This window comes from Polypterus senegalus, chromosome 10, assembly GCF_016835505.1.
Source record: "Polypterus senegalus isolate Bchr_013 chromosome 10, ASM1683550v1, whole genome shotgun sequence".
In the NCBI taxonomy this organism is placed as follows: Eukaryota; Metazoa; Chordata; class Cladistia; order Polypteriformes; family Polypteridae; genus Polypterus; species Polypterus senegalus.
The window spans coordinates 42,370,456-42,384,407 of record NC_053163.1 but is presented as its reverse complement, the minus strand read 5'-3'; the positions used below and the strand labels follow the sequence as shown (position 1 = coordinate 42,384,407).

The 13,952-nt window shown below is 39.5% G+C and overlaps 1 protein-coding gene across 1 annotated transcript in view; it reads left to right on the top strand.

The window, feature by feature from the left end:
* Positions 1-13,952, top strand: part of taf9 (TAF9 RNA polymerase II, TATA box binding protein (TBP)-associated factor) — an 80,513-nt gene that overhangs the window by 16,637 nt on the left and 49,924 nt on the right. Inside the window, exon 3 of the mRNA XM_039765768.1 lies at positions 6,639-6,775. Coding sequence (XP_039621702.1) covers positions 6,639-6,775 — 137 coding nt within the window. The remainder of the gene's footprint in view (positions 1-6,638; positions 6,776-13,952) is intronic.

Below are 13,952 nucleotides of genomic sequence, written 5' to 3'. Positions count from 1 at the left end.
GCTAAATTTCAGCCTTCTACCTACACGGGAAGTTGGAGAATTAGTGATGAGTGAGTGAGTGAGGGCTTTGCCTTTTATTAGTGTGTGTGTGTGTGTGTATATATATATATATATATATATATATATATATATATATATATATATATATATATATATATATATATATATATATATATATATATATATATATATATAATATGACAGCAACACTCATCACTCACAACAGTGACAAAACAATTACATTGACAGTCATGTTACGTTATTTTCAAAATGTTTCCTTTTCTTTTTCATTACTTCTTTAACACACTACTTCTCCTGTAAGCTGGTATTTTGCTAGTCTATACTAATAAAAGGCAAAGCCCTCACTCACTCACTCATCACTAATTCTCCAACTTCTCGTGTAGGTAGAAGGCTGAAATTTGGCAGGCTTATTCCTTACAGCTTACTTACAAAAGTTAAGTAGGTTTCATTTCGAAATTCTACACGTTACGGTCATAACGGTCGGCAACGTCCGCCATGTTGAACTTTCTTATTTATGGCCCCATCTTCACGAAATTTGGTATGTGGCTTCCCTGCACTAACCAAAACCGATAAACGTACTTATTTCGGTGGTGTGACGCCACTGTCGGCCACCATATTGAAGTTTCCAACGTCACTAATTCTCCAAATTCCCGTGTAGGTAGAAGGCTGAAATTTGGTACTTATTTCGGTGGTATGATGCCACTGTCGTCCGCCATATTGAACTTTTCAACGGTCTTTGTAACTTATGGGCCCATCTTCAAGAAATTTGGTACGCGGGTTCCCAACGCTAACTGAATCCTACTTGCGTACATATATACGTCCATAGCCTGCAGCTCGGTCACTGTGTGAGGCGGCGCTTGGGTCCCCCATCCCAACGCCTCCCACGTTGTTGGCTGCCTGCCTATATAAGGCCGTCCGTCGTTCCAGTCTCTACATTCCCTTCCTTGCTTCGCCACGGGATTCACATCTCCCTGCTGATAACTACTGCCTTTTTATTTTATCCACGGCTTCTCCGCTGTTTTATTGTTCATTTATTATGATTATAGTTATTGTGTAGGTATTTTAGACTTACTTTACATTGGTCAGGTACCCATTTCCTTTATCATTCCAACCGTACCCCCATTAACATGTTTATCGAGGTGATCACCATCGATCAAAGAACTGTCACTTACCAAGTGGTTTCCATGCCCGGAGATGGCACCTACCTTTTCCATTCTCTTTGTTACATATTGCAAGGCCATATCAGGCTCACTCTTCATATCTGGAGGAACATTGTGTCTTATGTATTGAATGACTGGGACAGGTTCAAGGTGTGGACTGATGACGATACAGGAGAGAATTATACTACACGAGCACTATTAAGAGTGAAATGTTTAAGCCCTTCACCTATGCATCTGTATGTGAGTTGATGGCTGCCGCTGAATTGTTTGGTTGTCGCTTTCAAGTGTACCGAAATGGCCAAATATTTTACACCTTTCGACAACCGCAATGCCTCTTAAACATCTTAGATTGACAGGTGACGATTTGAGTAGTGGACCCTTTGATGTTTATGAATGTTTAAACTCTCAAAAGCTGGATGTGAAGTTATCGATGAAACCGGTTGTATACTTACAACGCTTGACAAATGCCGAATGTCTCTTCAACACAAGTCCTACAAATATTGTTGTAATTGAAACAAACCATGAAACTCAAACCGATTATGACAGCAGCAATCCAAGCTGTGAGATTTGAAACAAGATTACTGTTCACATGGCAAACTGTACGTTACATGCTCAAGAGTAAGCTCGGCGCACAGCTTGGTCATATTACAACCGGAGGGCCGAACTCAGTGTGGTATACAAAGAGATCCTTAACAAATAATTATTGGTATATTTTCCCTCAGTTTAAGAAGGTTTAATTTTCTTCTTAATAAAAATTTTAAGGCAGTACTTCGCCGCTGCGTAGCACAGGTATTTTGCTAGTATATTAATAAAAGGCAAAGCACTCACTCATTGACTGACTCACTCATCACTAATTCTCCCACTTCCCGTGTAGGTGGAAGGCTGGAATTTGGCAGGCTCATTCCTTACAGCTTATTTACAAAAGTTGGGCAGGATTCATTTCGAAATTCTACGCGTAACGGTCATAAGTTGAACATACTTTCATCCATATATATATATATAGCTATAGCCTGCAGCTCAGTCCTTGTGTGAGGCGGAGTTGCGTCCGCGTCATCACGCCTCCCACGTAATTGAGTGCCTGCCCATATAAGGTAAATATTCGTGGGTGAAGGACTGTGCTTAGCATATTTATAAGTGCAGCTACTGCGGAAATTGGCACGCCTCCCACGTAATTGAGCTAAATATTCGTGACCACACACTCGGTATACGAACAAGCTAGTTTCCCTTTCGGTTTGTACATGTTCAGTCTCTCCCTGTGCATTTCCTGTGCAGCGAGCAAGAGAGAGAGCGTGAGACAGCGCGACACACACACAGGCAGTGCGAGAGATGGATGCAGACACACAGGCAGCGTGAGAGTGAGCTGGACGCATTAAGGTAGGAAGGCAGTTAAAGAATGTACTGGTCTTAATTTTGTTTTCACTTCTGTTTCCAGCGATCTGTTCGTAGCGTGCATTATCGCAATGTTATTTTTCTTGGTGGTTTATTAAATTATGGATTTTTTCAGGTGTTCATTTTTCCCCTGTGCTTAAAACTCATTAAAAGTGCTTTTAGCCAGCGGTTGGTAGCGCTATAGCGCTAACTATTGCCGTGTTAGTTTTCTCTGTTGTTCATGGTTTTCTCAGTGTTATTCAATGTTTTTACCTTTAGTTTACTTTTATGCTGTGCATTCTATGGTATAATTATATTTGTGCTTAAAAAGAAGAAAAATATATATTTACATACAGTTCATATGGTCTGGAACGGATTAATTGTATTTACATACAATCCTATGGGGGGAAATTGCTTCGGTTCACGACCATATCGGTTTACCTCCAAATATGAACCTGATTGAAAGAAATGATGATCAAATCCTTGATGATAGCAACACTCGTAACAGTCACAAAACAGTTACATTGACAATCATGTTACATTATTTTTAAAATGTTTCCTTTTCTTTTTCTTTAGCACACTATATCTATATATGAATATATAGATATTATAATACACATACACACACTTGCTAGCCTCCTTAAAAACAAGGGTAAATATTATCTGGTCCTGGGGCCTCATGTATAAACGGTGTGTATGCACAGAAATGTTGCATAAGAATGTTTCCACGTTCAAATTGCGATGTATTAAACCTAAACTTGGTGTAAAGCCACACACATTTCCATGGTACCTCATACCCTGTCGTACGCAAGTTCTCCACTCGGTTTTGCAAACTGGCGGCACCCAGTGTCAAAGCAGTGCTACTGTTCCTGTGTAGTTATCCTTTCTTTCCTAGATCCACTTTCCTGACGCGGCTTTATAAATACACTGAAACTAACTGGATATTGTTTATTAGTGTAATGCATCTGATTGTAATTAACCTGTAACAATATAATGGTCCAGGGAATACCCATAGTATTCCAAATACCATAACTGCTTTAGCGTTGTTACTCCCACTGCACCTTCTTTTTCTTCTTTCAGCTGCTCCCGTTAAGGTTTGCCACAGTGGATCATCTTTTTCCATATTACTCTCACAGCACCACATAGAGTATTTTTATCACTGTATCTGAGTGGGGAATCACAGCAGCAGCTGATTGGAAAGAGATTTATCGGTATACAGCATCAAGCACACGCTGCCTCAGCCACGGTAAAACGTTTCAAAGCCTTTTCTGTATGGACCTCACGGTTCAGAAACCGTTTCATCCCAAGAACTATAAACCCACTCAATCAGTCCATCAAGTGCTCCTTGTAGAAATGTTTGTACTTATAAGAACAATTACCCCATTAAACTTGCACTACAGTTATAATATTGCACAACCTGCGCCACTTTATAAAGTGCGTATTTACATATGATGACGATATCATTTTTAAGATGAAATGCAGCAAAATATGTTGATTATATTCTACAGATAAAACTTTAACTTCATTTAAATCTGTTTAGTTAATAATTAAACGTGAAGACACGGTGCCGCAGCACTAGCAAGTTCACGGTTTGTTTCTGCCTCGCGCTGTATAATTGCTGAGGCTGGCGCGACACTGGAAGGATAGACGGATAGAATAATTAAACACGTACAAAGATATTTCAATGTTCCTTAAATGTTTTGAAGAATCATCGTAAGCTTACAGATGGCTTAACGTCTATTACAGAGCTGATTGTGTGGCGATTTGGTATTTGGAGAAAGAAAAGTAAGGCCAGGAACTGGAGGTTAGTACGTTTGAAAGAGACAGTACTGCTACAATAAATTATTTCATTGAAGGTAGCGCATGGCTGTGTGAGACATGAACAATCACTGTGCCACCGTGTTTCCATGTTTAATAACATGCTTTCATTCCAGTCATCATGAAAATATCACGTATACATCTCAGTATTTTAGTTATTCAGAGACCTGTAATATCACGAATGTAATGGATTCTGTGTCCTGTCAGAGAAAGAGAATGAACGGAAGCATGTAGCGATTCACACACAAAGAGCACATAGAAGATTAAATACAAAATGAAGCATTTAACATGCTACTTTAGTTACGATGGGATTTGAGAAACTAGTAAGTTAAATGATTTTAAGATGAAGTTTATGATGTTCTGCTTTAATGACAAAATAAAGTATGTGATAAAGTGGAAATTGTGTGCTTTTTTCCCCACTGTGTGCCTTTTTTTTGTGTCTGTACCCTAATAAGCTTTCATATGACACTCAGACGGTGGGCTACAACTTGCCTTTTCACAGCGACTTTGATATCTGACAACTTTTATTATTTCCGGCACTGTGCAACTTTGAACTTGAGATTTCAAGTTTCTCCAACACGCTATGTTACTCGATCAACTTCCTTTTGTTTAAATCAACAAATAGTATGTTTTTCCTTTGCCTCCACTTGGTGTTCGCTGCAATTCTTATATTTTCCCCTGTGCTTTTCCCATTGTCTTTTCACAGAACGCTAAACTTAAGGGCTATTTATATTGATTTGCATACTCAAAGAGGTGTAATTCTAGGAGGAATTGGGGCAGGACAGCAGGCGCGTGCACGTGCGTTACTTTTCATGCTGACCGAGATTTATGTAGCGGAAGAACGTGTAAGTTGGAGTACGCACATATTCCTGCATCTGGATTTTTCTGTGTGTAAGCACATTTTCAGCTTTTGTGCTTACGTCATGTTATAGTGCGAATTCTACGCATGGCGTTATGCATGAGGTCCCTGGTGATTTGATTTCAGCCTGTTTAATCTGAGCAGTACTTCTCCTCTACAATTTCCAAATCCTTCATTTCCTCCTTAGTTGTCCCATTTACCTCTAGGAGGTTATCCATTTGCTCACTTGTGAAGACCTCAGAAAAATATTTTTAGGGCATCCGCTATTTCCTTGTCTGTATCTTTTAATTCCCCTTTATCTGTCCTGCATTACATGTAAACCATTTTTAAACCTGTTCCACTACTTCTCGACTGTCTCCACACTTAAGCTTATCTCAGTCTATCCTCTTTAGACTTTGTTGCATCTGGTCAAAATTTGCCCTACCAAAGTTGAAGAGGACTTGCATTTAAAGTGTGTTTGACGTAAACAGTAACCCCACCTCCTTTTCTGTTCTGTCTGTCCTTCCTAAAAAATGTGTATCCCTCTTTGATACACTCATCCCCATTGTTATTTAGCCAGGTTTCCATTATTGTTATAGTATCAGAATTATGCTCTGCTACATACAGCTCCAACTCACCTTATTTTTGATTTAAATGTTGGCTTAGAATTTACTAAGCATTTTTGTTTCTACACTGTTGTTTGTTCCTCCATCTATAGATCTAAACCTGGCCTGTCCTAAACTTCCTGCCCCCTCCATTCCCTAGTTTAAACAGTCCTCTACTGGCATACTCATACGCCTCCCCAATACATTGGTGCCCCTCTAGTTCAGATGTAATCCGTCATGGCGGAACAGATCCTTTAATGCATATAATTTGTATAATTTGTTAATTTTGCCTACGACCAATGTATTTGTGACATTGTGATATATATATATTTTTTTGTGTGTGTGTGTGTCATTTAAAAATTTAATTGGAAAATCTCTCTTAACCAAAATGCACATCACTCACATTCTGTCTTTGTGTACTTTAATGTAACATACCTAAGGTGGTATGTAGTTGCCTAACACTTGTATTATAAAAACATTAACTAAAATGTTTAATTCAGTTTGTTTTGCATATATAAAAAGTGTTAAGGAGTGTATTGAATAAACTGATTTGCTTTTTCTGTTAAATAAAATGAAGGTATGCCTTTTAATACATTCTTGTGTATTACGGTCTAGACAGCTGAATATATAAAGAATTTCACAGTACTCAATACATGTGAAGTTGCTTACAACTATTGACCGGTCACACATTGCTATTGACCGTTTACCATTTTTACACAATTTCCTTTTTATTTGTGTATCATTGGAAATTAGGATATGCTGTGTAGTTTATTTACTTTCAAGAAAACGGTTGTATTGTTAAAATAATTTCCCTTTCCTTTGTACCAGGATATGTGACAACAATATTGGAAGATGCAAAAATCTATTCGTCTCATGCAAAGAAGTCAAATGTTGATGCAGATGATGTAAGGTTAGCAATACAGTGCCGAATGGACCAGTCGTTTACATCGCCACCACCCAGAGACGTGAGTAAAATGTTCGTTTACAAGATTTTTAATCAGATTTAATAATAATCCACTTTTTTTTTTTTTTTATAAATATATATATTGTCACACTTGGGTCACAGATTTGCACAGAGATACTCGGGATCGTGGAAAAAAAAAAGAAGGAATTTTATTCCAGCACTGCAAACAAACATTTGACACTTCAAACTTGCTCCTTGACAAAGATGGCTGTTTCGTCTTTCAATTAAAGGTTTCGTGAGTTTCTTCTTCTTCTTCTTCAGAGAGAGAGAGAGAGAGAGAGAGAGAGAGAGAGAGAGATCAATACCAAATCTGACAGGTGCTGCGCACAGCTTTTTAAGTTGGTGGAGTACCGCGCGAGGCTTGTATTGCGCGTTATAGTGCAAGGTTAAGGAGCAATGCGAGGGTAGTCTCTGTTTCAGGCTTTGTGGTTTTCCCCAGGGGCGTCTATCTTCTTGGGGTGCGATCAGCCCTCCAGCTCACACCCTCCCCCTCAGCTTTATTCACATTCGTGTGAATCAAGCAACTCTCTGTACCAAGTTCATGTTCATGTAGTCGTGATAATACGTCTGCGTTGACGTGTTCAGAACCTGGTCGGTGCTTTACTGTGAAACTATAAGGTTGTAAACCCAGAAACCATCTCATTAGACGAGAGTTTGTATCTTTCTGTCGGTACAACCACTGGAGTGGAGCATGATCAGTTACCAAAGTGAAGTTTCGTCCCCACAAGTAATATCAAGTGCCTCCACAGCCCACCTGATTGCCAAGCATTCTTTCTCAATTGTAGAATAATTACGCTCTCTAGGTAATAATTTCCTACATAAATATGTGATTGGATGTTCCTCTCCATCAAAAATCTGAGACAACACTGCGCCCACACCAAACGCGCTAGCATCTGTTTGCAAGATAAAATCTTTTGTGAAATCCGGGTTTCTTAGAACCGGGTAAGAAGACAATGCTTTTTTTAAATTGCTGAAAGAACGTTCGCAATTTTCTGTCCACAAGATAGGTCGGTTTTTCTGCCTCTAGTAAGTTCTGTAAGGGAGCAGCTCTATGTGCAAAATTTGGAATGAATCTTCTGTAGTAACCAGCAAGCCCCAGAAAGCGCTGCACTGTTTCTGTGTCCCAGGTCTCGGATAAGCAAGCATTTCTTCTATTTTCCTTAATTGTGGCCTAAGTAAACCCTTGCCCATAGAATAGCCTAAGTAATGAGTCTCGGACATGCCTAGTTTACATTTTTGGGTTAGCAGTAAGGCCAGCCTGTTTCAAGCTTTCAAGAACGGCTTGAAGCCGCTCTAAGTGTGTTTTCCAATCATTGCTGAAAATCACGACATCGTCAAGATATGCCCCAGCATATTCAGAGTGAGGACGCAGGATCTGATCCATCATGCGCTGAAAAGTTAGAGGTGCCCCGTGAAGACCAAATGGGAGTCTTGTAAATTCATAGAGTCCGTCAGGAGTCGCAAATGCCGTTTTCTCACAACTGCTAGCCTCTAAAGGCACCTGCCAATAGCCTTTCGTGAGATCTAGCGTGGAGATATAGCTCGCCTGACCCAGTTTTTCCAACAGTTCATCGACACGGGCATGGGATAAGCATCAATTTAGAGACCTTATTCAAGCGCCTGAAATCGATACAGAACCGAACCGTCTTGCTTTGGGACTAATACGACTGGGCTGCACCAGTCACTTTACTTTCACGAATTACACCCAGTGTCAGCATCTTTTTACCTCTTCAAGCACAATATTTCGCGCGCTTCCGTATCCGAACGGCCGCATCTGTACGTGAACATCAGGTTCAGTGGTAATTTTATGTTTTGTAATGTTAGTCTTGCCTGGTAAATCTGAAAAGACATCAGTGTTCCGTTCTATCAAAGATAACAGTTCTGTCTTTTGCGTGTCAGTAAGATCGTTACCAATGGTAACATCGGTCTGAGAAACAGCAGCCAAGGAAGTGTTAACCTCTTGTCGGTCGTGCCATTCCTTCAAGAGGTTAATGTGTAAAATCTGGAATGGTTTGCGCCGCCGGTATTCTAACCTTGTAATTTACCGGACTCACGCTCCTCAATAATGGCGGGCCCTGCCATTTAGCTAAGAATTTGTGTGGATCCGAGGGAACCAGTACCAAAACACGATCGCCAGGTTTGAACTCACGGAGCTTACTGTGCCTATCGTAAAGACGCTTCTGAGTTTCCTGTTCTCGTTGTTGGTGTTCCACAGCAATAGAGGAAAGCATAGAAATTCTGTCTTGCAACGAAATTAGTCGATCTGCAAAGCTTGGACCTTAGCTGCTCTCTCGCTTCCTATCCATTCCTCACGCACCACATCCAGGATGCCTGCCGAATAACAACTCAAGGGACTCAAGCCAGTGGACGCCTGTGGTGATTCTCGCACGCGTACAAAACAAAAGGTAGGACAGTGTTCCATGTTGTGGGATCATTATGAGCAACTCGCCTGATCATCTGTTTCAATGTTTTGTTAAATCGCCGGTTAAACCATTCGCTTGAGGATGGTAAACAGTAGTACTCAATTTCTTAATAGCAAAGCTGTCACACAATTGTTTCATCACGCGAGAAGTGAAAGGTGTGCCTTGATCAGTTAAGATTTCTCTAGGGATACCAATACGAGTAAAAGTTTCACATAGTGCTTTGGCTACAGCTAAGAAGTTGGCCTTTTTCAGCGCAATCATTTCTGGATATCGTGTCGCATAATCAACCAACACCAGCAAATATTGGTACCCATCCTTAGTCTTAGGTAATGGTCCCACAATATCTAATCCCACACGCTGAAAGGGAACTTCCAATATGGGCATAGGACAAAGGCGAGCCGAGGAGGCTTATAAGCAGAGACGATCTGGCAGTCTGGACATGAAGTACAAAATCGCTCAACATCTTTTCCCATATTAAGCCAATAAAATCGTTTTGATAACCGGTCTCTAGTTTTGTCGGCACCGAGGTGCCCCCCCAAGATGTGTGAATGTGCCAGATGCAAAACAGTTTCCCTATGTGCTTCAGGTACCACCAGTTGTTCAATAAATTCCTCCAAATGATCTGAGATCACTCTGAAAAGGCAACCGTCCTTTTCTATAAAGTGTGGGGTTTTACACCCCGAATTACGCTCTTGGTAATAAGAGTCATTAGCAGAGCGAGCCTGTTTAAATGCATATTCTAATGAGCTATCAGTATGCTGCAAACGCACAAAATCTGATTGTTCGTTAACACTCGGTTTGTGTTCGAAGGCGTTTGCAATCTGGGAAGATGTAGAAGGAGCAGCCCATTCTGGAAGATTGTCGGGGGTGACCTCCATCTCGCTGGAGAGATCGGGTTCAATATCTAAGTTGGGCTCTAGATTTTCCCCGGCCGCTACCAGTTCTTCATCTTGGTTTTCTTCTTCTCCCCCACTAAGTTCATTAGTGGACTGGACTACTGGTCCCTTACATTTATTAATCAGTTTAGGAAAAAGGGCATTTCTCCGTCCTATGAGTAATGGCCATGGGCAGGAATCTGAACTGCAGTCCAAACTTAAAGTGACCCCTATAAGTTAAAGGAAGAAGTAAAGTCTGATAATCTTTAACATCACCATGTACACATCGTATTTTTACAGTCTCACAGTCTCTAAGGGATCTTTCATCAAGACAGTCTCGTCTCACAATACAAAGTTCACTCCCCGAATCTAACAATGCTGAGATTTCTCTGCCCCCCCCAATTTAACTGGAACAAATAATCCATCCTTTCCTTCCGGCGAACATGTAATATTCGAGCAACAAACCTTGGCCAGTCCAACTTACATCGACTGAGCTGGAGACAGACGACATTCTCTTGCCAAATGACCGAGTTGATTACACCGGAACCATCAACGGTCGGCGCCGCTGCCAAAATATCCTCTGCGACGTCCTCGTACAGCTGGTGCAGCTTCACCAGAAACTGGCATCTCTGTTACGACCGGGTTCCCCGCAGGCCTACCTGACCCCATTTGATTTTCCTTTCCACTAAATACTAGTGTGCCTTAGGTCAGCATCCAACTAAAACCAGTCAGTGTGTGAAACCATGTTTTGACCAATATGCTTTAAATGAGCATTTCTGACATTAGGAAGACCCTTTAACTGTGATTTTAAAGCTGTTAAAATAGCAATGTCCATTGTCTTTAACTAAGGGGCTCTGCACCTTGCTTGCTTTGCTCGCCAAGAATCTCCACCCACATGTTTGGTTAGCCGGATATACAATTTAAAGAGATTGTTATTTTCAAGGGAATTATTACAAATTCAATATTTTCACTTTTACTTTAAAACTTCAGTAAAAACAATTTCTGAAACTAACTTTTCTTCAAGATTGCATTGAATTTTGATTTCGTGTTTAGACTTGCATCGTGACAACGCAACGTATAACTGCCTGTGAGTGAATATCATTTCTTTCTCTCTTATAAATGAACAGACTTTTTCAAATGTTTGTCCCTGTGATTTCTTAATTGTCATAGCAAAAGCTATTCTCACAGGAAACCGTAAACGTTTTAATTTGAATGGCATATTAAGATCTCCTTTTGTGTCTGTTATTCGCGGAATATGTACTACATCACCTTTCTTGTTTACATGTTGGAATAGTTCGACCAATTTTTAATGCAACTAATCTTGTCCCATTGCATAGTCCATCACTCATAATCTTTAACCTGCTCTGCATGTGTATCGCGCCAAATCTTTTGAATGTCTTTATTGAAGTTCTTCTTTGTCTTTTACTCTGCCTTTTATTTCTGACCCCGATTGGACCTGCAAGGTTTTCGAGTCCTCTTGGTTCGGGCTGATTATTACTTTCCTTATTTTCAGAATTTGCACATAGATTATTATTGTTCTTTTTTGCATTCTTTTCTCTCCAACGCTTTTGGGTCTCTTTTCGACGCGATGCTCTTTCGTCTTTGCTTAGTCGTTAACGTGTTATCTAGAACGTATAAAATTATTGCCCTGATAAAATTTATAAGAGCTGAGAGCACAGAAAGTGTGTCTGCCAAAAGCATTCACATGATTAAGAGCTGAGAGCACAGGAAGTGTGTCTGAGAAAAGCATTCACACAACTGAGAGGTTAGCTCACCGTGGTCTTGTTTGAAAACGATTGTAAGTAGGGCGTGACTTGAAAGAATCTCATGTTAAAAGTCTCTCTCTCGCGGGACTTCATTCCAAAAAGTCTTTTCAAACAGTCGCGTCTCATCCAAAGATTTTTTTATTATAATAAAGAGATGAGAAAGGAATCTAGATGTTGCTTACTGTGATGGATGCTTAAGTTCTCTAGCATTAATTAGCAGTAAGGGATCTCAAGCTTAAGAGTAAACAGCAAAGGGATCAGGAGTAGGGTTGTCAGATTAAATAAAGATTAAGACGTGTTTATTCATTTTTTAAAGAAATAAATATTGACGTATCCTAAAATATTGAGTAGAAATTCCTTGTGTTATATTAATGTTCACACTGTGTTCGCTTATTTGTTCACAATATTTTTCTCCACCCATTCCATCCTTCCTGCACTCTTTTTCACCTTTCTTCCAAAATCTCCATTACTCTGTACTGTTAATCCCAAGTACCTAAACTCATTCACCTTTGCCAACTCCTGCTCCCTGCATCTTCACCATTCCACTGACATTATTTGAAATACATACATTTCATGTGTGTTCCATGTCTACAACGATCCGTTTAAATGTTTGATGACAGACAATAGGAGATGTGAGGCAAAAGAAGTTGTACACATAGCTAAAGTAGAAATTTCTTGCATGTATTATAGTAGGGCTTCCGCAAACAATTATTTTATAGATTAATTGGTCGACTATTTTATTAATTAATTAATCTAATGACTAATTTTGTCCAAATAATTCAAGTAGGCATATAAATGTTGTATGTGAGTATTGACTGAATAATTTTGTATATGGAATTTGAAAACATCAGCAAATGAAAAAAACACAACTAAAATAAATAACTCCAACAGGAAGACAAACAAAAAATATTAACAATAAAATATTTAAGTCAAAAAATATTTTTGATTAATAATGGACTTAACCTTATGTCCGCAGTCCAACTTTAAACATGACTAAAAAATTGCTTTTGGGTTCCTTTTAGACCTCACTGTTACAATGGAGGAACGTTAACATGTCATGCTCAGGGCTAAAGCTGTCTCTCTTCTTTATGACTATTTCCAGTGGCTGAAACTGGTTGTTCAGAAGCAATAGATGTGTCAAGTACACACAAATATGATTTTGTCAGAATAGCCAATGTGGGAAACCTTGACTTATTATCGTTCCAACATTGCAGTGGGTTCTTACTTTTGGGAAGAGTATGCTCATCAAAACAGGTCAGAATCTCCTTTCTTGCCATTTGGCTGACTGTGCTTTCTTGTTCATCTTCTGCATGGTCATTGTCACTGTCATGTGGCTCTGAGTCAGACCCTAGTAGTGAGTCCATTAAAGACCCATGCCTCTTTTCTTCGTTAGCATGAGCTGAGTTTTTGATCTCATTGGTGGACTGTTTCTGCTTCTCCTCTCTCATTCCCTTCTTTGCTTCCAGTGCAAGGGCTTGTACTTTCAATTGCACTTTTAATCCTTCTTCTGGAGACAGAAATTTAAGGTTACGTTATCTTGCGTCAAGGGCCGCAGCAATTAAGTTTGCAGCAACACTTCAGAACACTACGTAAGTGGCGTTCAGTATAACTCACATGTTACCATTTATCAGTCATCATCCTGCCCGCATCAACATACGATATAACGTGGAAAGAGCCCAGAACCATTTCACTTCAGACATGCTTATTTTCATATCTTTTTAATTGTAAAATCTAGATTTTGCTGAGTTGTACGGTTTACACATTTAGCAATTTAAACTGCAGTAAAAGTTGTGTTTCTTCTTCAAACAGCCAACTAACCAAATCAACTATGTCAACTGTTCTTTATATAAAAAAAAAAAAAATTGTTCCTGTGTCGGCCTGAGCCATGACTGAAGAAAATACCAAAAAATACTTAATGACACTGTCCTTGTGTTCATAGAAAGTTATTGCTACTCAATTTTGACTGCCAAAAGGTGGTTTTCTTTCAAATCCATGAGATAACAGATAACCCCCTTATCGTTGTATTTTATTCCAAAAAAGCATGTAAAAAGTGTTGTATTTTTCTTTGGCATGAAAAATTACATTTTTGTTAAATCTCAAAAATATAATAATGA